We start from the raw sequence: 22541 nt of genomic DNA on the forward strand, positions 1-22541 counted from the left end.
CTTCAATTGATTCTATTTCATATATATTTTACAGAAACGTGTCAAAACAATATTTGTGTGTATTTTGTGTCTCAAAAGAAAATTTTAAGTCTATAATTAGTAATGTATAAAATAGCCAATAGTAAATGTAACAAGGTAAAAATAAGCATATAACTAAATTTAAATTCGGTCATAATTAAATGTTTCCTTTTTAAGTTTGCCTTTTTTAAGTTTTATAGAGTATTTAGATACTTTTATGAGGCAGATAGAAAGAACATATTATCAAAGGAATTCTTTTTAACTGGTATTATAGTGTTTGTGTAATGCAGAATACTGTCTAAAATAAAAATATTGCTCAGTTCTATTCAATTCAGTCTTAGGGAGAAATTTGACTGTATATATATTTATCCATATCATTTTTAAAATACTCATTTAGTGTTTATTATTCGATGTGCTTTCATTTGTGAGAACTGCATTTACAATTGAGCATCAATAACTTTTAAAAGTTAGTTTAATAAATTTGAAGATTTTTATGCTTCTGAATAATCATTAAAATTAAGTGTAGTGAAAAATTTTACTGAAATGAAAATTATTTTTTTAATAAAGAGGCAAGTATAAGAATTATATATGACTTTATTACACATCATCAAGAACTTTTGCAAAAGGTGATAGATATATTACAAATCTTTTGTACAATAGTTTCTTTCATAAAATTCTTAATAAACACTGTAAGTACTTAAATACTTTGTGTTATTATAAATTTATGACACAAAGAGGGGAATTTCTTGCACTTTGTACATAAATTCATCAAAGCAACTTGAAATTCTTTAGGAATATTTAAGCGCAACAAATTACATATACTGTACAATTACAATAAAAACTTTATTTAACGAGTGACAATTTGAACTCTATATTTTAAAGATTATATTTTATCTAAGAAAAGTTTTAAATATTTTAAGAGAATTTTATAACACTTGAAAAAGTATTTTTCATGTGTAGTTAGGATATTAAACAGCAACATTAGGTGCATGGAAAATGAATCATAGTATTTTTTTTTCTCTTTTTATTAGCTTATGAAATATTAATATCAAAATATGCATCCTCATAGCAAAAAATATTCATTAAACTGGTGAAAAATGTTTTGTAACCATATTTAATCAATGATTATTAATTTAATTGTAAAAACAGATTATAGTAACTTCATGTAATGCTGAAATTTTGATTATATTTTACTCTTTATCGTAGGTTACTATCTCCTATTTCCTTTACTGACATAAAATTGCTGGTTTTGAAATCATATATTATTTTCCAGATTTATATATATATTTGTATTCGGTTGAATATTTTTATTAAATTAAAACTTCTATTTTTTTTGTATTGGAAACTTATGTCTTTTCCAGTATACTCCTGACTATACTTGCTTGCTAAGTATTTGTACAAAATCTATTTCAGATGGTAAAAGTAGTCATTTTGTTATTTCTAGATTAATAAAACATATAAGTAACAAAAACAAATTTTGACTTATTTAACTTCCAGCGCCACATTTTCAGGCAAAGAAAAACTTTAGTCTTGAAATAAAACATATTGCAGTCAATTGGGAGAATCCATTATGATCATACCATGAATTGTTTTTCTTTGTTGAGAAATATATTCTTAAAATTTACAACTTTATCAATGTTTTACTGCATTGCATAATGCATAAATAAAGCATCTTGCTGTCAGTTGCGAGACTCTATTATAATCATGCAGTGAATAATTGTTTTTTTCTTCGTTGAGAAATATATTTTAAAGTTTATAACTTTACCAATGTTTTACTGCAATGTATAAGATTGTATAATAAATGTCCATTAAATTAATAAATCGTAACATAAGTTCAAAGAATGTGTGACATAAAAATTAAGTAATAATTGTAATAAATACGTGTTTCGTTCCTTTTTTTACAATCACTTACTATTTAAATTTGAATAACAATGTAGCAAAAAAATTGTCAACAACATTTTATTCTATTGTAAAATAAAGGGTTTTCGACTATACATGTCACTCTTCCTGGTGAATAGCTTTGACGATACTCAGGAGTATACTGTATTTTAGAAACATGCTAAATCTTTTTCAATTAATAGATCACATTTTTTTTTCAAAAACACTCAAAAGTTTTAAAACAAACTGATCACACCCAAGATTAAGCACCAAGTTATTCTCAAGTTTAAAGTGAGTTCTTAAAATATATTCTGTGTTTCCAAGTTTTACAACAGAAACTTTCTCTCTGTGTAAGCTATAACTTTTTTCAAATTGAGCCTTATACATTTATAATTAATGACCTAATCATTACAAAATACTTTTCTTAAACTTTTCCTCATCAGTTTTAACAGCAAATTGGATGTTATAAACAAATACATTCAACTCTAAACATTTGAAGTCTAAATAACATGCTAGATTTTAATTTCAACTTTAGATTTGCAAAATAATTGAAGTTAAAAATACTCCTGAATTATACCTTATTTTATAACAAAAGTTTTAATGTCATTAATGTGTTGACTTGGTTGACTCAGATATGTCAAATGCTGGTTCTGATCTTGACACAAAGAAGGAATGGGTCAAGTTGTGATTTATTTTATTTGATTTTTTTATAGATTTTGAAGCTGTTTTAGAATTTTTTAGGATTGATTTTATTCTTTAAAGTCAAATAAGAATAATGAAACTGCTTAATAAAAAGCATTTTATAGTGAAATCTAAATTTGCTCACATGTATATTTATCTGTCTTGGTGTAATTTTAAATAGTCAAAATTGTTAGTTTCTTAACAGCTTCATTTAAAAATTACTGCCAGTTTTTTATTAATACTATTAAATAACTAAGATATTTTTTTTAAAAAATGAAAGTAATAAATAATTTTAATGTTTGATGTTATTTTTCTGGTCCCTTTTAATAAGCACTTTTTTGCATTTTATCAAAATTTCAAGTACATATTTGCTGTAAATATAATAAGACTAATGATAGTTATACAATTATATAATAATTATATACCATCCACAATTAATCCTAGGATATTGAATATAATATACAGTCGAACCCCGCTATAGTGAACCGTCTGCGGACTCAGTAATGTGTCCACTATAACCGATGGTTCACTATATCCAAATTTTTTGAAGAATATTTTTTGCATAAGACTGTTGAATGATTGAAAATTGGCTTTGCAATTTTGCATAAGTAATTTAAAAAATTATTAACTAATTAACAGATAATAAAGCAAAAATTGATGGAAAAAGTAATTACGTCGCTAAATATTAGCTTTATTTTTTTTTATGAAAACTACACTTTTTATGAAAAAAATTTGTGATTTTTGATTGAACACAATTTGATTTTAAATTGAGTTCATCATTTTTCTTATCTACAATGTGCAAAGAATGCAAGATTTTTACATTTTGAACAAGATTTCGAACCATCGTAACAAAGCATCTTCTACGTTTTCTCTTTCAGCTCCACGCAGTTTTTTCGATGAAACCATGTTTTTGTCGTATGCCGCAAGAATTGCACTTCGATTTTTCCAAATGTTTGAAACTGTAGATTTTGACAAGGAAAATTCCTTACACAGTGTCAATTGATTGGTTCCATCATCAATGCGCTTTACAATTTTAACTTTGTCCTCTATCGAAAACGCTTTCCTCTTTAGAGAATTTGCCATTTTCACTGCTTTTGAAATAAAAATCTTGTCTGAAATAGATAATGTAAGAATATGAAGAGAGCATCTGTAGAATGAGTTAAATTGTTGCCCTTCTTGATTGTTAAGGGGTGATTTGTAAAGAATATGGTTTGAACAGATAAGAAAATTCCAAAAATTCAGCAGGTGGCCAAGTTAACTAGTTGTAGAGCAAGCTTGGGGAAAAGAGATAAAGCGAGGCTTGGCAGGGAGGGAGGAGTATAAGATAAATGATCTGTTTGACATTTATTACAGTATAGTTAAAAGTGATAAGCATAAAAGAGAGTAATCTGACACATTTTATAGGAATGCATTCATTTTCAGTCCCAACACCTACAAGTTTAAAGATGGAGGACTGAAAAAGATATTTAAAGAAATGAAATTTGAGTCCACTATAACCGAGTTTCCAAGTTCTAAGCTGTTCACTATAAGCGTTAAAAATAGCATTATTTAAATAGGAATACGGACGGGACCGCTAAAAAAGTTCACTACATCCGAGTGTTCACTATATCCCAGGTTCACTATAGCGGGGTTTGACTGTATATATTCTTATACAAATCTTATACATAATCATAATTTCTAATTAATTTCTAAAACAAAACTTCCTAATTTTAAGTTATCTATTTACTGTTTTTTAATGCTTTAATTTTTTTTAATATGTAATTTATTCTATTTACTTATTTCTGATTTAAATAAAAATTTCTTTTAGTAAATGAGGAAAACATTTGATATTTTATATTTCAAATCTAAATTATGAAAATTTTTACAGTTTTCTAAAACATCAACTTTTAGGAAAAAGAAATACATCTCTCCTAATTCTTAATCTGTAAGGAAGGACCACGTGTTTTAAAAATAAATATTAAGGCAGTTTATATAAACTAATATATTTATAACAGTTTAGTGCAAATATTTAAGATTTAAATACTCTTCTCAAAAGTTAGTTTCATTTATAAGAAAGCCTCTGGAAATACACTGGTAATAAAGTGCTAGCAATAGTAATTATGAATATTACGATCTGAAACTTTATAATTTACCTACCTCTAATTTCTGTCCTTTTTTTCTAAATTTCTTTCTGGCAACTAATTATAGCACTCTCTTTAAAGTTAAGAATAAATATTTATCTCCAACTCCTCTTTACTATTGATTTTTACTTGAATTTTAAGTGCAAAATAGTTAAAGTGCAGCAATTAATACCAGATATATGTGTGGTTTGAAGTTAATCATTTAGATGAAATAGTTTTGTCTTTTACAAAGCCATACTATTAAGTATGCTGGTATGATGCTTTCATACAATGATTTTTTTTTCTCTCAAAAAATTATCGATTAAATTCATTAATTAAAGCATTTGAAATAGTAAAAAGGATAGCGTTAGTTTAATTGCATTTGTAGGTCTATTCTTACCATTGAATTTAATATTGAAAGACTTTAAACTACTCAACATTTTCATATACAACATATTTAAACAATTAAGGCTAGTTGAATTTATTTATTATTTTGTTGTATTATTATTTATTTTATTACTATCATTATATATTCATCACATTAATATTTTTGTTAATAATAATTTAAAAAATATATAATATATTTTATTTGGGTGCAAAAAAAAACTGTTCTACAATTCATGTTTCCTTTTTATAAACTTAGCAAGTTTTAATCTTATTATTGATAATTGGTATTGATTTATACGAAAAAAGGTTTTTTTATTTTTATTTATTTTTTTATGATTTGAAATGCTAGTTGTATAATTGTTTCTTCTTAAATGATAGACTAGCAGTAAGTTAAATGAAATAATAATTGAACCTATAAAATATTTCGGTTCGCAAAGATACAAGTTTAATAAGTGAAAAATATTTACAATGTGTGTGCTATTTTAAATCTTTCGTATTTGAATAGTAGATGTAAGCTTTTTTAAAGAAGCGATTTTTCTACGTCTACGATTTGGAGAAAAATAAGTTTTAACATTGTTAGATATATTTACGATACTTTGTATTTATCTTATAAGTAAAATCACGTGGAAATTATTTTAACAAATATAAACTATGCATTTGCTCTACAAAATTGTAATATAGAAAAAATATTCAATTGTTTATTTTGTGTTAATATTTTTTCCTTATTTAAGTAATTACAAGTTTGCAGTGTCATTATTTTTTTTAACCACAAAAGCGCTTTTCAGGTACTTAGACCATCTAGATTTTGTGAAAATTTTCAATATATTGATTGTCATATAGAACTCAAAGTTGTGCTTACTCAATTTTCATACGGTGCCTCTCAAATTTTGCATTAGTGAACCTCCTTTCCTATAACCACTTTGATTAAAAAAAATATTTATGCGTTTTTCAACTGATTCATCATTGCACTTCCTTTTAGAAAGTGGGTTAAAAGTGTTTTCATTCTAAAGAAGATACTAACGTTTTTGAGCACTGGCTATCTATCTTTCCAGACTATTACGATATTTTGTCTGTTTCAAACACTTTTTATCTAATTTAGCAGTGGAATGATCTTTGGTGGTTTTGCACTAGATTATAAGACCAGAATTATTTCGTTCATAACTCTGTATCGGTTAATTTTATTTACTCAAATAACCACAACAATAACTTCAAAAAGCCTTTCAAAGCTATAGGATATTGTAGAAAACGTTTTTGTTGTTTATATTAGTTATAATTAGCTAGTATTTCATCTATGTTATTTTTTTTTGTTTTAATAATTTTAAGGAATTAGTAAAAAACTCTGTGAAAGAATCCATAAAATAGGTTTTTGTCAAATTATGATTCCCTTTTTAACATTTAATTTTTTTGTAAATTAAATATTGTTTTCTGACTAATATTAATGAATACTGCGGTAATGGCTTTGTAAAATAAACAAAAATATTTTCGTGCATTTACTCCAGTTTAAAAACGAGGAAACTCATTAGAACCCTGAGAGATCTTGATCTTATAAATTCATCTATTTCACTTTGGCTTAAGATTAAAGGGTTAAGTGCAAATCGCTGGCCCTCTCCTCTGAAGGCACTGAGACAAGAGAATACATATTTTTTTTTTTACAAACTTTGGATCACAGATCCTTTTTAAAATAAATATTCTGAAAGTTAGTAAAACTCCAGCTCTTACAACTTTCATTTTCTTCGTAACATTCCATTCTATGTCCAGAAAAAACTTTCAAAGCTCGTAATAATTAAGGTTTTATGCAAAAGAAAACCTGAAAGAAAAGTTATAAGGTAAGATAAATGAAATATTGCAAAATTGAAGTAGAAAGGTATCAGAACTCCTTTTTTTTCTGATGCTTAGAGTTGAAAATTGTACATCATTGGCAAAATAATGAAATAAAGATTTTAAAACTACGTTTTTCAAGTTGACTGAAAAGGAATTTTTATTTTTGTCAAACTTGAAAGGTAGGGATCAGTAACATGGATGGAATTTTCGGTGGTGATAGATTTTATTATAAAAGTTTCGCTCCCTATGCTTTTAGTTTTAGGTCTGACAAAAGTAAAATGTTCCTCTTTTAGTCTATTTGAAAATAAAATTTTTTATTTTTTTCATTTTCTTTTCAATTTTTTGTCTGTCAGTTTGTTTATGTCATAAAGTGGCCGAAATTCCACCTTTGCAGACTCGAAAGCCTGCTATAAAAATGTGGCTCAGCTTTTATGAAAAACTAGCAATCTATATAGTGGTAGATTTTCATTACAATATAATTTTTATTTTATTAATAAAATCATACATGCGATTCTTCATACTCACACGTTGTCCTGCTTTGTAGTGTTTACAGGAGAAAGTCGGATAGTTGTCTTTTTTATTTATAGTTTTTGACCCAAAGTGATAGTACATTAACATTCGACGTAAAAATTGTAACACGATATATCCAGTTAATGATCAAAACAATTTGCCATATGAAGCTTAAAAGTACTTTTTTGACATTCATGTACTCGGTGCCAAAATACTTTTTACTTACTAAACGTAATTTTTTCTCTCGATTATCTGTTAAAAGCAATTTTAGTTTTACTAAAAGCATAATTTTTATTTTCTGATTTTCTGCCTTTGCCCTATCACGTTTCAGCAAAGGGATTTCTGCAAGGAAGTAAACTAGTGCCTTCTACCTAATATTCTATGATCCTGTTATAATCGGGTAGATTTTATTTGTCTTAACTAGGTGTATTAGGTAATTGTTATCAGATGTAATGTATCAGATAGATTGTATTTTCTGTAGTATATTTTGAAAATAACATAAACTTTTCTTTTTCTGTTATTATAACAAGCCTTTTTAAGCATAACACAATAATATAAAAGCATATATTTTACCTGTGTCTGCATGTTTTCTTTCTCGAAATATCAACCGTATTTCCAACATTCTAATTCAGTTCCAGACTATGAAATAAGCTTCGGGACTTTCAATTCATCCCTGTTTGTTTTGTTTGTTGTAATGATAACACAGAGTAAAAATACCGCTTTACTTGTTCATAATACTATAAATTAGTATCTTCTGTGTGGAATTCTTTAGCATCCTGATTGGAATCATTTTGTTCAATATTAACTGTGATGGTTCTTGGCGATAGTCTACTATTATCATTCTCTTGCGCTGTGTTTTCCGTTCCACTTTCGATTGTTCTCATAGTGAGCTGATCATCTTCGTCTGTAGCTTCAGCAATATCCAGCGTTTCATGATCTGGATTAGTTTCTAGGCACATGTGAGGCATACTTTGTCGACGCTCCAGTTGCATAAGCTGGTGTGCAGCCATGTCCATCTCTTCCTGTGTCAGATTGATTGCTTCTGCTAGTTCTCGCTGTGTTGCACGCACGAAATCTGGATCGCAGTATTTACCAAGCCCTTGCTCTAAAAGAACCTGGAAGTTAAAAATAAATTCGTCTCTCAAATTTTTTAAAAAAAGGCAATGTGGAACAAATGATTTTGATAACATATGATATAGAATATAAATAAAAAAGTAGTAGTTGTTATGGTTTGAATATCAATATTTCGGTTCAAAAAGTCGATTATAATTTTTGTATGTTCGGGAAAAATACTATATGATTCAGAATCAAAAATTTGTATAGAACTATTTGCGATCGAAATAGTTTACAGAAGGTGTATTGTAGAATTCCTTTTCATGACAAATGGCATGCTTTTAGCGTGTGAGTAGTCAGGAGTTAGAGGTATGCTCGTTTCTGTTTTGACATGAAAACCTTTTAAAAACATACTTTAGTTACAAAGAACTCAAAATTGCTTTGAACATAATGCTTAAAGTAAGCATAACATGAATTTTAAAATGTAGTTTTGACAATTAGAGTTAGACGAAGGGAATTGTGGATGATGTAAACATCGTAATACATTCATATGCAACTGAGTATAGATTAGAAAGAAAGCTCTTGTCAATTGTCCCAGTCTTCCTAGTATATTCAAGTATTTCGATCACAAATAAAGAAGGCTTTTTAATGAGTTAATTATTACAATGCGATACAAAGGGGCACTTAAAATTCTACACGTTCAATAATGAGAATTTCTCGGAGATAAATTATATTGCTTGTTTTGAACTTAAAAGTCTTTATTAGAATGCAAATATTTTTAAACTTGATTTTTAGTTAACTTAATATAAAAATTTTTATAACAAACTTAACACTTAAAAGTAACTTAACGTTTTATAAAACCAATTTAAATTGACTCTTTTATAAAATAAATTTGTTAACATTTTAATTGGAAAATACTGTTCATAATTGTGGTTTTAATACTCTCATTCAGTATGGATAATGTAGCAGAACCGAATGCCGCAACCGAAAACAACTGGTATTATTGAATTTTTTTGTAATTGAGAAGTTATTTATAACTTTTCAATTACAAATTATAGTGAAGTAAAAGTTATTTAACTTCTACTATTGATGAGTGTAAATTAATGAATTTTTTTTAGCAATGCAAACTTCCACTTATCTGATCATAAATTTCTAACCGTGATGTTATTATTACTAACTTATCGTTTCATTTATTCTTTTTGAGACTGCATTGTTGTCGGACTGAAAATGCATCAATTCAGAATTTAAACGTAAATGTTTACCACTCTGCATAATATTATTTTTGCCATTTTCATACATTTTGCAATATAGAATTTTGCATATTATTTGGAGAAAGTTATTTTTTTGTTTACTACGCACACTATTTTTGTTAAACTTTTGTCTTCTTTTTGATTTAACGATGTGCTGAATAACTTACTCTTCCTATTAGACTTTCCGCACTTCCTAGAATGTCTGCATTCATATAATCTCCAGATTTTGATTTTATTGGAGAATCACTGTTCCATCCTAATGATGTATCACGGGAACCTTAAAAATAAGAAACAGTTTCAAAACTTTTGCCAATTGCATACATCCAACAATAATGGACCAGTTTTGCAAAAGTTTCCTTTTAATTTTTTGTGGATTGTAAATTTCTAAACTACTCGCATTAAAAAAAATGGAGGAAAAAAAGAAAAACTGTGTATAATGGACCACAAGATTGCAGTATAACAGGGATCCCACGGATCAGGGAATACCTGGAATTGTCAGAGAATTTTATTTTTACTCTAAAAAGGTAAAGTTGTAATTTTTTATAAAAAATCTGAAAAATTCCTATAAAAAACTTGATTTTTATAGGAATCTGGAAAACAACCAATCTTAGAATTGTTAGTAACAGTAATCAATTATTGAGATTCAAGTTAAGTAATTATTACATTCACTGCAATGATTTTATAATGGACATTTCTCTTATTACATGGAACAATAATTTATTTGCGAAATTATTATTATGTGCAAGAGATTCTTGAATGTTCTCATCTGTTAAGAAAGGCTACTATAAAATTAAAATATAATTCTTTTTGGGTTTCGTTTTTTAGATTCTTTAATTCTATTTAGCTATTACTTTAGGTGTTACATACAATATGTATACAATATAATTATAGATTATAAATGCAATAATTATGAAAATAGAAGAAAAGAAGTATAATATATATATATACATAATATGACGTTTTTCAATTTGAATTTTTGCTGAAAAAGGACTTGTCGAGCCTGTTTTATGAATTTAATTTCACTGTTAAAAATTTAAAATCGATCTATATTTTAGTTACAGCTACAGAGTATTTTAAATAGTCCCAAGTTCAATAGAGATGTCACTGAGTGGAATAATTAATCGTCATTCGCACCATTCCTATTGGATGATTCATGTTCACATCCCAATAGAAGAGTATTCCTATTGGTTGATGTCTTGTAACTCATTGATGGATTTCCAGTGGACAGATAAGTGAAGTGACGTCAACTTAGACATATCTATTTACGATTGTCCTGACGATATTCACTAAGTAATTCCAATACGTAAGGATTAATAATTAGTTACAGAGAAAGTAAAATTCACATACCATGATATGAAGCTCTGTGAGTAGGTATATGTGATGATCCATCACCTAGTCTTCTGCGCCTCTTCCATTGGTCTGTTGTTGGCTGAACACCGGCAACTGCCATGGCAGGTAAATGAGCGAAGCAGAGTGAAGCAGCAATATGCCTCATATGTTGACTCGCAGGACGTTCGTCCATGTCTGGAGGATCTTCTGTGGAAGAGCCGCGTAGATCCCCGCAACTGTGTGTACTGGAAGACTGTCGGACAAGTATAGGCCTCTCATGACTGTCTCGCTTACCTAGGCATGGTAGACGAAATGAAGCTGCTCCTGAACGTGTAGGAAATCTTCTAGGTGGAGGAGTTGGTGGTCTTAAGCTGTCCATGTCCTCTTCGTCTTTTAGGCAAAGGCTAAAATTATTACATTAAGCAATTAATAATATTTTATACAGATCTTTATATTTAAAACATTAATAACATACATGGGAAGAGTTTAAATGCCCACGGCTGTTTATACTTTTACTTCTCATATCAGTAGCCCTTAATGTTTATCAATAATGTGTCTTTTCCTTTCCTTGATGACTTGATAATGTTTTTACTGACTGATTGGTCCCGAAGGCTTGGTTAAATTGGCTGCCCCATCTATATTCTGCTCTGATTGCTCGACAGAACTCCATTTAATTTCCTTTTGTAGAATTATGTAAAATACATTTTTTTCACCTATTTCCAAAATTATGAAAATTCCAAGTAGAGACGCGACATTTTTAGTTCTAATGAAAATATTAAATTAGTTCAAACTGTAGAATGCATGTGAAAAATAATAGAAAAACTCTGAATAACTTTAAACATAATAATCAGATTTTCATTTACTAATGTAAGATGCAATCTTTATGGCCCAAGAGATACACCTTTGACAGGCTAAGTAAGTTACCCAGACAATATTTACCCTTTTATATCAGATTCTGTTTTTTGACCCTAGGGAGTAGTGGCTACAATCTGAAAAAAATGGTCCTAATAAAAATAATAATCCGAAGAATATAGGAACGAAAAATTTATTTCAAAACAAAAACTTATTTTTTGCTTCGTACTTAAAATAAAATATGAAATAGTGTTTTTAAGAATATGTTCGATAGTTTAGACAGATGATCAGTCGAGAGTGTGAGCCTCTTAATTTTATTTTTCTGTATTTGAGCGAATCAAAAAACTTCGAACAAAATTCTAAAACTCGTTAATTACGAAAATTGATCTTGCGTCGTTGTTTAAAAATAATAAAATAAAAACTGTCAATTTTTTTTAATTTATTACTGATTATAGCTTAGATTAGAAACAGTCAAATTCTTTAAGATTATCGTTATTCGCTCATGTAATCTTTATTTATTTATTTTTTTTAAAGAAGATGCATGTACAACTTTAAATTAATACTGTATATTGTTCCAAACTTAAATCTGAACATAAACTAAAAGCATAAAATAAAAACAGCATTTAAAAAAAAACATTTCGTTTTCAGCATTTTTAATAGTCACCACTATTAATTAAGAAAATATTTTAGTGACTAAAAAACCTCGAAGATCTAACTTAAACATGAATGAGGTTGATGAAAGAAATTCATTTAGCAAACAACATCATTATAGATATCTTTGATGAATTATTATAGATTAGAATCATGCTACAGAAACAGAATTTAAGTGATTTATTTAAATGCCAAAATTGAGACATTAAATTCTGTTGTAAAAATTCAACTTGTATATACCTTAAGAAACTTGTGCCAGTTGCTTCATTTTTACCCGATGATGAATCGCTGTGTACGCTAGAGGTATTGCTTTCGTTATTGTCAACTTTTGCCAAGGGGCTCGGACTGTGTTGATTTGATCTCAACGATCGAAGTGGAATGGTCTCTTTTCCTGGGGAATGATCTCTACTTTCAATAGTGAAGCTGCCTTCATAGCTGCTGCAACTGCCCATCACAGAATAATTAATTTGGGGAGCAGTCGGAGCATTTTGAGGGGAAGTTTGAGTGGAATGACTTGGAGATTGATATAAGTAGACATCGTCAACGGAAACTGAGCTGAAAAAAAAATTTAAATAAGTCATTATTATGTTCCATATAAGAACTATAACTTTTTACTCGCAGTTAAAAAGTCGAGAATTCTAAGAAATCCTTACTAACGTATAACTCTAAAATTTCATAAATTTATCATGAAAATGTTCAGATACTTTTGTGGACAAATGTAGACTTATTTTTGCTGCCTTTTTTTATTATTGAAGCAATATTTGATAAATTTTCTGAGTCAGTGAAAAAAATCTGAATCATGCTCTTTTTAATAATCTGGGCATGATCAGTTAGTCCTGATTTTTAGCAAGCTTTTACAAGAGAATTTGATTTGCAAATTGTAGAAATGTTTGGTGAACAGCTATTAAAAACAACCTAGGTTTATTAATATGTGTAGTAAAGACCTGTTTGCGAACTTAATTAGTTTCCGCACTTAGTTATTACTTATATATTTAGTAAAAATAAAGTATTTTTGCAACTACCAATCTATAGCCAAAAGGGTAATGAACATTGCATATGGATAAGCTGATACCCGCCCATCTATAGATGGACGGGCTTCGAACCGCCACCGAGGATCGAACCCTAAATCTCCACTATGATAGCTCGATACTTTAACCACTGACCATCGTGGCTTCTACTGAGTTACTGACAACATGATAATTTTATTATGAAATTCACTACGCAAACTATTTTGTTTAAACGTGTACAGTATTGCTACAGTTTTTTGGTGAAATAGATATGTTATATACATTACCTGGATTTACTTCCTCTGTGTAAAGCAAGAGGCGATGTAACTGTAGCACCACTGGATTCCCGTGTAAAACGGATATGATTTCCAGGCACGTGAGCTTTTTGTGAAGATGACTTGGAAACATCCAAGGAATTCGTAGGAGATACTTTAGCGTGAGATCTAGCACTATTGGATTTTAATGACCTTGTTCGTTTTAAAGGAGCACCTCGGACTGAATGCCACATGTGACCAAACAATGAATGGTTACGCTGAGAAAGAAAAAAATAACTTTTAAAATTTATATCACCATTCTTATGATCTAAGCATTAAAACTTACGATTTTTAATTTATCATTCTGTAATATACAAAGTTGCATGAGAATCAGAATCTTTAGCCTATTTGGGCGATAATTATCCACGCGTATTCGAGTAAAATATTCTCCTTTTTCATTATAAGCTCAATTTTATCGGATTAAAAATACCTCATAATAATTCCAGGTTCCAGGAAATAAAGACGAATTAAGTAAAACGATTGTGTGAGTTAACATTGCCATATGGGTCTTAAATAAACATGATCAAACGACTAATAATAATCAGAATTTAAGAATGAAAATATCAATGAATATAAAAGCGTATGTATATTATAAAAACTGATGCATACATCTAATTGATTATTGGGTTAGTGAAAGTCGAGATGTCATTTGATCAATGTTACCGGCATTAAATGAACGAGTCGCATAAAGCGTATGCGGATAATTTTTAACTGCGTATGCGTCATTTTGCAGTGTTAAAGCAAACTTAGAACACTAAAAAAAATTCCTGGAATTAAGTCTTGGGACTAGAGTAGAAAACGAATCAGATATCGTTGCTCTTCTAAGCCCAACTAATATTTAATTTTTATAAAGAAATGTTTAAATTTTTAAAAAAATTCTGCGAATTCAACTTTTAACAAGTTAATATACCTTTGACAGAAGACGTACGAAATTAAATTAATTTACAAAACGGAAATTAAATTGAATCATTTTTAAAATTAATATTATCTACGATTTCGTGAAAGTCATATTGTAAATATAATTCAAGGGGATGCAAATGCTCTGTTTTTTATGTATTTATTATGATTTAGTACTGTAAAAGTGTTTTTTTTTCCTTTTCGAAAACACTTGTTCTAGATAATTTTGCTTTTTTTTTCTTTGCTAAAAAGTAATCCTTCAACAGTCTGTTGTGGGCCATGTAGGTTAAAAGTACCCACAATTTCATGACAAACAGCATGATGTACGAATGTGGTCAACATTGCGCACTGACATTACTTCCCATACAAGTTGCTACTTATCAATCTGAAACTGCCTTGACTTCCAGCCGGCACCAGGAATCGACCCTCAATGGTTCATATACGCAGCTCAGTGCCTGAGCAAAAAATTGAACCATTGCTGTTCTATTATTAATCATAAAATATTAATATTTTTAAAAAAATATTATTAATAGAATTTTGTTCAATGAAAAAAAATGCATGTTAAGTATGATATTAAAAATTAGGCGAAATTGTCTTGTTCGCTTCTTCTTATCTAAACTAACCCTATGAGCTGGTTCTGGTTCTACTGGTTCAGTTTCTTCTACTTCCAAACTACCAGATATTGCACGACGAATTTCAGGTCCAAGTTCATGGAGTGTACGTAGTCCAGCCTGAACAATGGAGAGCAGCTACAATTAAGGTTATTTGGTGTTACACACAGGACGGTCACCACAAAACACAGCATAACATTGAATCACGAGATACAACATTACAAAAGCAGCTGATACACATGCAAGGATATCATTTCAACATGCAAATAACATGCATTTCTGTTCCTGACATTTTTTTCTCCATGCTATAAAGTTGTTATAAGATTGTTATTAAATATTATGTTAAAAAAATGTTTCAGTTTTAAAATGAACAACAAATACTCTCTATGATATTAGTTTATTACTTGTTATTAATATGCTCGTTTCATTTCTAGATCCTAAAATTAATTATATATTAATTTTAGGGTTATAATTAATTAATTCTATTAATTATCCTAAAAATTTTAAATTATTATTATATTAATATATTATTATATATTAATAATTTTAAATTAATTATAATATACCATAATATAATTAATTATCTGAAACTAATGATATTACTATATATAGATGACATTTTATTTCTCCAAAATTTGTCCTTACATTTCTCTAGTTTTTGTTTTGCGTTTGAATATTATTTTTCTTACAATTTTGGAAAGCAATAAAATTTTAAAAGGTTTTTCACTCTTCTCCTTCCTGCTTTTGGGTCCTATTATGATCTATCGAAGACAGAAAATTATTTGGAAGATAAAAGTAAATTTTATTAATAATTTTATAGTAATGCATTTTAATAATAAAATTTTTTTTTTTTTTAAATTTTTACATTAAAAACTCAGTTGCAGTTTTTCTTGAGGGTCTTTAAAAAGTGTATTTAGAATAAGTTTTAATGAACAATAATCATGGATAATTATTATGAATTTGGAAGCATGCATTATTTAGCATGCCAGTTTGTCACAAGAAACAAAATAAAGCGGTTTTCTTTAACATGCTTTACCTGCCAAGCGTCTGTTACTTTTCCAACAAAATTGATTAATTTAAAATTATTTTTTAAACTAAAATTTCGTAAGAAAAAAAATCTGAATTTTTATGGATGTTGTTTTATACACCAGAGAACGCTGCAGAGTTTTTACCGCTTATATTTAAGTGTTTCTATATCCGGTGTATTATGAGATCATTTGCCTCAACGTACTTTAATTGTGTGTGCTCTCTGTTCTAAATGATAATTTGCACAATAAATTTAAGTCTCGCTACTCTAACTAAATGTTAACTCTGACGTATACACAGTGTACTGCTTGCAACAAGAATAATTGTAATAAATCAGTCAAAAGTATCCAAATCAGGATTGCTAAAAGAGCGAGTTCTTTCTAAATGTAGAAACCATACACCTAAAACAAATTTTTACTTCAAACACATCAGAATTACTTAAAGACATTAATATCTTATGAAATGCAGCAGATTTGAGCTCAGAATTATATTATTTATTTCTTTTTATTATTGAAATAAAAATCATCTGTTTGAAAAGCTGTTGACTTTCAAATCGGAAGTCGTGAAGGTAAAAAGCTCAAGATTCGTTTTTGTTTACGTTTTGTATCAAGAAACACCATCCATACAAAGTTAGACTAGCCTGAAAACAGTTAGAAAAAAAATTGGTGGTTATTCTTTGCAGTTTTAAGTTATTTATGGCCCTCATTTATTTATGGTATTATAATCTTCGCACTATAACTGTGAGTGTAACAATAGAAATTATAACAGTAAAACTATATTTTTACAGCAAAATTTTTAAAAATTCTTGAAACCGCTTTTAAGAAATTCGTCTTTGAAAAAGTGTAATTTAAACATCGTAATATTATGCTACAAGCCATACAAAATATGATTAATTAGCCAATAGATGTCTAATAAGAATGACAGTTTCTCTCAGAAACTTAGTGAATATATTATTGTGATGTCAAATTTTTAGATTTTGTAGCATGCAATCTACTATTTCATTTCTTACTGAAAATTAAATCCTTAATTACTTTGAAATTGTTTTAAAATGAATTATTTAAAAAAAATTTAACTGCAAAAATTAAAATACTTTTTAATAGAATTATCGTGTTTTATTGGAGCATTTGTCCTTTCAATAATTATTTGACTTCATTACATATTAATCATTTGTCCTTTCAATAATTATTTGACTCCATCCATATTAATCATTATCCTAAGAAAATGTTTTGGTAATTTAAATGCATTGCTCATCTCAACTTGCTTAAATAGTTTTTTGAATTTTAAATACATTGATTATCTCAACTTGCTTAAATATTTTTTTGTTATTTAAATGCATTGTTTATCCCAACTTGCATAAATAAAATTCACCTCTCTGTAAAATTTGTGATTTAAACTAATTTTAAGGTAAATATTTATTTCACTATATTAATCATTGATTGCACAATTGGTTACTAGCGTAGCATGCTTTCATTCTCAATTCCATTAGTTCCCATCAATCTAATTATTTTCATTTGATTTTGTTTCAATAAGAACTGAATTTTTTAGATTGTTTTATTATGTTAGAAATGTATAAATATCTATAGATAATGGTAGCAAAAGATTGAAACATAAATGGGTGACAAATAACATGCAATATAAAAGGTGCAGAAGATGTTATTTTATTTAAGAAATGACAAAATATAGAATAAATTTTTATCATAATAAAAATATGTATAGACAAATACAGAAAGGAATTTCTGAAAAAATATATATGCTGTAAATAGAAAGAGAGATATTAAAGTATATATTGATAAGAAGAAATACATTTTAAGAATAAAAAATAACAATAAAAACTCAAGATATGTTATTTGTATGGAAGTATACTATATAAACTTTAACATTCATATCATATTAAAGATCTTTATAAGAATCTAAATATAATTTAATTTAATAACTTAATAAACATTTACATTTTTGAAATATAAGATGAAAGTCTTCCCAAATAAGCACAATTCTTTTTTTTGTATAATTTATGTAAACTCAAATTGATAATTTTTTCAACTTCAAAAATAGCAACTAATAAAACATATTTATGATTGTGAAGATATAAATTTAGAAATTAATAGTATTTATTTGAAGGTTTAGGTTTTGAGCTTTGAAAATATTTAGCTATGAAAAAAAAATTATATAAGTTATGAAGTTTAAATTAGTTTTTTTTTTAAGAAATATAAAAACATTATGTTTTATGTTTGTCTGTTTTTAAATTATTATATAATGTATTTATTATATTAATTATTACATTGTAAATTATTTCTGACAAAGAAACAATTTAAAAATTTTAATTTTGTTCAAAAAGAGTAAATTATTTTAAATAATTATTTTCATTCTTTTAATAAATGACAAAAGTACTGCTTAAATTGTGTTACAAAAGTAAATTCAAGGTGAATAGTTATGATATTCATATATGCATTATATAACAAAAATATAATTTCATACAAGAAGTAAATTTATATATAAAAAAGTATTATTACCAAAAATAATCATAAATTTATTTTTCAACATAAACTTATAAATATTACTTATTTTTCAAACATGTTGCATCGTATTTTCAAAGTAATTGGCACATTTAACAATTATGTATTTTTTAAGAAATATCTTAAAGTCGATTACGAAGTTTTACATAACTTAGAATTGTATTATTGTGAAAAGGTATTATTAAATTATGTTAACTTAATAGTTAGTTTTGTTAAAAAAATATTCATGCTTGATTCATACTGTATACTCATTTACGTAGTCATACATTGTAATTTTTCTGCAACCTTAGTGTTATATTCATGTAGAACAATCGTTGTTAAACTTGATAATATTTTTTTATTATTAAGTGTAGAAAAAGTTTTAAAAATTCTTGGCAATAGATTCAATTTATTGTTTTGATTACAGAACAGATGTAAATTATTACGGTCCAACGTGCATTAAAATTTTAAAAAATAACTGTCATATAAGTAATTATTTATCGAAATCTCTAAGAGAAGTTTTTCTTTTTTGTTTAAATTATAATACTTCTAATAATAAAAACAGTGTTTAAAATTTAGAAAAAATATTTTTATTTAATGACTCTATTGTATTCCACCTATTTCATTATTTTAAAGTGAGACGAAGAAATTTAATTTTAAGCAAACGATTTCCTTATTTTTAATGAATAAAATTGAGCTTTAATTGAGTTTGAAAGTTGAGCTTTAAGAATATCTTGAGTTTCATAAGTTTAAAAAGTTAAAAAAGTTTTATAATTCTAAATTTCCGAATGCTCTCATTCTTTTTTTTTATTTCAGGACGAAATTTTTCAAGTATGGGTTTTGTTAATATTCTAAAAAAATGCATAAATAAAAATTGAATTTCTTTATTAAAAAATGAGTACATTTTAATTTAATTTAGGCAAACGATTTTGTGAATTTTCATGGAAAGAATGTTTAAGTTGAATTTTATGAATATCTTAAGTTTTATAAACTGAAAAAGTTAAAAGGAATTTTATAGTTCAAATTTTCAGAAAGTTCTGAATCTTTTTTTTTTACATACATTTAAACACAAATTGTTCAACTAAGTTTTATAGATACATATTCTGAAAGCTTTTTTGATAAAAATTGAATCTCTTGATTAAATTATGATTAAATTATAATTACATTATAAATTATAATTATATATGATTAAATGTACAGCATGCATAAGGTACCTGAAGAGCAACTGTTGTCTCTTGACCTTTTCCTCCTGCCTCATGTGACCTTTCTTCTTTTCTCTTTTTAAACCGTCTAAAATAATCTTGAATAAGAAAAGTAGCATAAAACTTCCCAACTGTAACATCATCGTCAGCTAAAAGAAAAATTTCTTATAGTACTTAGTGCCCACCTTCACACTTTACATAAGGTAATCTAATTCTGCAAATCTTTCTAATTTAAAAAGTTTTCTAAAGAGTTGTTGTATTCATTTATCTCTTAAAAATATTTCCTTGATGTAGGTTTTATGTTGAAAAAGAATTCTTAGGAAAAAAAATGATTCATCGTGTTGTGAAATATTCATGCATAGATAACTAATGTAATTAAAATATCAACTAGTCTTCAAATATTTAATGAAAGTTGAGCAAAAACTATGCGGTTTTGTTGATTAAATAATACACATGTAAGAGATTGTATAAAAAGTTATTTTACTATTTTGTTAAAAAATTTGAAAACTCTATTGGTTGTAAAATAGTATACTCGACATATTTACCTAAGTAGCTCTTCCAAAATTGTTCAATGAAAAATATATATAAATTATTTCGAAAATGACATTACAGTTCAAAAATTTTATAAGCTTATTTTTCCTCTGTGCGTGTGTATGTTGCGGATGACACAAGAACGTTATTAAATCTATAACGCACTTTTAAAACAATTCAGTTAAAAAAAATTGATTTAAAAAAAAAAGCCTTTGTAACATTGAATATAGAGCAATGGTGTCAACAGAAATTTGTATTTTCAATGAATCAACTCTTACAGAGTAATTATATACTGTTCGTATTAGAAAGCAAAAAACTATACTCCGGAACAATTCGAGTTCGAAACCTAGGTGATTCGCTGATCTGTGCAGTTTCTGAAGTTTTAAGTAGCAGTGCACTCCTTTTTTTAGTCCCTTCTCCCATCTTGATTGATACTTATTTTGGATTTGATTCTATCGTTTTGAGTTCGTTTTAATGGAAGTATCTGTATTTTTCTTATAGAATTTTTATATTATTTATTCATATATTATAGAATTATTGCGAAGTTTTCCTATACTAATTATTAAAACTATATTATATACGAAAGCGATCAAATTATTGGAAAATTTATTTATATAAAGACATTAGACACAATATGATAAAGGAAAATGCTTTTAAAAAATTTGCTATTTTTAACCAGAATTTTGGTTAACCAAAATTTTTCAGGATATTTAAGAGCGTTGGGAGTTTAAACTACCAACGCTCTTAAATATCTTAAAAGATTTCATTAAACGAGTGATCTTAGCTAGCATTCCAATATATCAAAACAAGATATTATATTACCACCAGCAGGAGGTACTACTTGATCTAAAAGCTCGTCGCTTGTGCGCTTCCAAATTCTCTTGATCACAGCTCTTAATTCCTCATTCGCTTCATCTATATTACCTGAAAGCAAATAAAATATATTTAAAATAAATCAAACGCCGTTTTTTTTTAAAGTCTGAACCAAGAGTACTTGTTACCTTCTGTTTTGATATGCAAAGATGTTCTGACTAAAGCGAACAAAGTGGCGTTAAACATAACTGTACCATCACTGTTTAGAGGCATGTTCATTGAGACTAATTTCTAGAACAGATACAAATTTTATATTATTTTTTATTTATGGAAAGAAATCAATCAGTGATTTAGAAAAATTACAAGAACTGAAATTTCCTGCTATTTAAAATGGAACTAAAACCACTCATGACATTAAAAAAAAAATTGTTATAAGTTTGTTTGTTGTAACTTTGAAGGACATTTTTATGATTTTATAAATATGATGCTTGATACCGTTTTAATAATGAAATTCACAGCTACAGTAAGTCCCAAATAAAACGCAACCCAGAAAAGCGAAAGAGGGTCAGAGGAAAAAAGAATTTCTTATTCAGCACTAATTCCAAGAAATATTGAATTTTTGTAATCTGTCAACTGACAAATTAAGAACGCATAACAAAATAGTCAAAAACATAAATCAACATTTGTGAGAATTTTTTTTTTTTGATATCTTGTTTAACTTTCACCTTTACTTCGACGTTAGATGTCGAGAAATCTGGGTACCCAACAGTTCTTAAATATCTAAGAAGAAAATAGTCCTGAAGTGATGAATTCAGACTTTGAGGAGTTTAAAGTCTGATGGAAATCAGGCCATCCTCGAGATGGTTAACCTCAGAATGGACAATGGCTCTTTTTTGGTGAAACCATCGGCATCTATCTGAGGGCATAAACATTGCGCAACGAATTGCTCTTCCTTTGATGGCGCTATTTCCTTATGTTTTGGATTTTGTGTTCTATTTGGGAGATACTTCATTTAATAATAATTTTTTCTGAAAAGTGAGGCATAATTTTATATGTTCTGACTTCGGGTTTAATATTTCCTCTTTTATAATTTGATACGTAAATTTTCAAGAAATTTAA

The 22541-nt window shown here is 27.5% G+C and overlaps 1 protein-coding gene across 1 annotated transcript in view; it reads right to left on the reverse strand.

The window, feature by feature from the left end:
• Positions 1-6736: 6736 nt before the first annotated feature.
• Positions 6737-22541, reverse strand: part of LOC107444401 (muscle calcium channel subunit alpha-1) — a 221011-nt gene continuing 205206 nt past the window's right edge. The window contains exons 38-47 of the mRNA XM_043039109.3: positions 21611-21713; positions 21432-21533; positions 20091-20227; positions 15371-15496; positions 13824-14068; positions 12770-13084; positions 11045-11430; positions 9865-9974; positions 7968-8509; positions 6737-6870 (exon numbers count right to left, since the gene is read on the reverse strand). Coding sequence (XP_042895043.3) covers positions 8132-8509; positions 9865-9974; positions 11045-11430; positions 12770-13084; positions 13824-14068; positions 15371-15496; positions 20091-20227; positions 21432-21533; positions 21611-21713 — 1902 coding nt within the window. The 3' untranslated portion in view covers positions 6737-6870; positions 7968-8131. The remainder of the gene's footprint in view (positions 6871-7967; positions 8510-9864; positions 9975-11044; positions 11431-12769; positions 13085-13823; positions 14069-15370; positions 15497-20090; positions 20228-21431; positions 21534-21610; positions 21714-22541) is intronic.

Source organism: Parasteatoda tepidariorum, chromosome 1, assembly GCF_982258835.1.
Source record: "Parasteatoda tepidariorum strain Cologne lab strain chromosome 1, Ptep-v5.0, whole genome shotgun sequence".
NCBI lineage: Eukaryota > Metazoa > Arthropoda > Arachnida > Araneae > Theridiidae > Parasteatoda > Parasteatoda tepidariorum.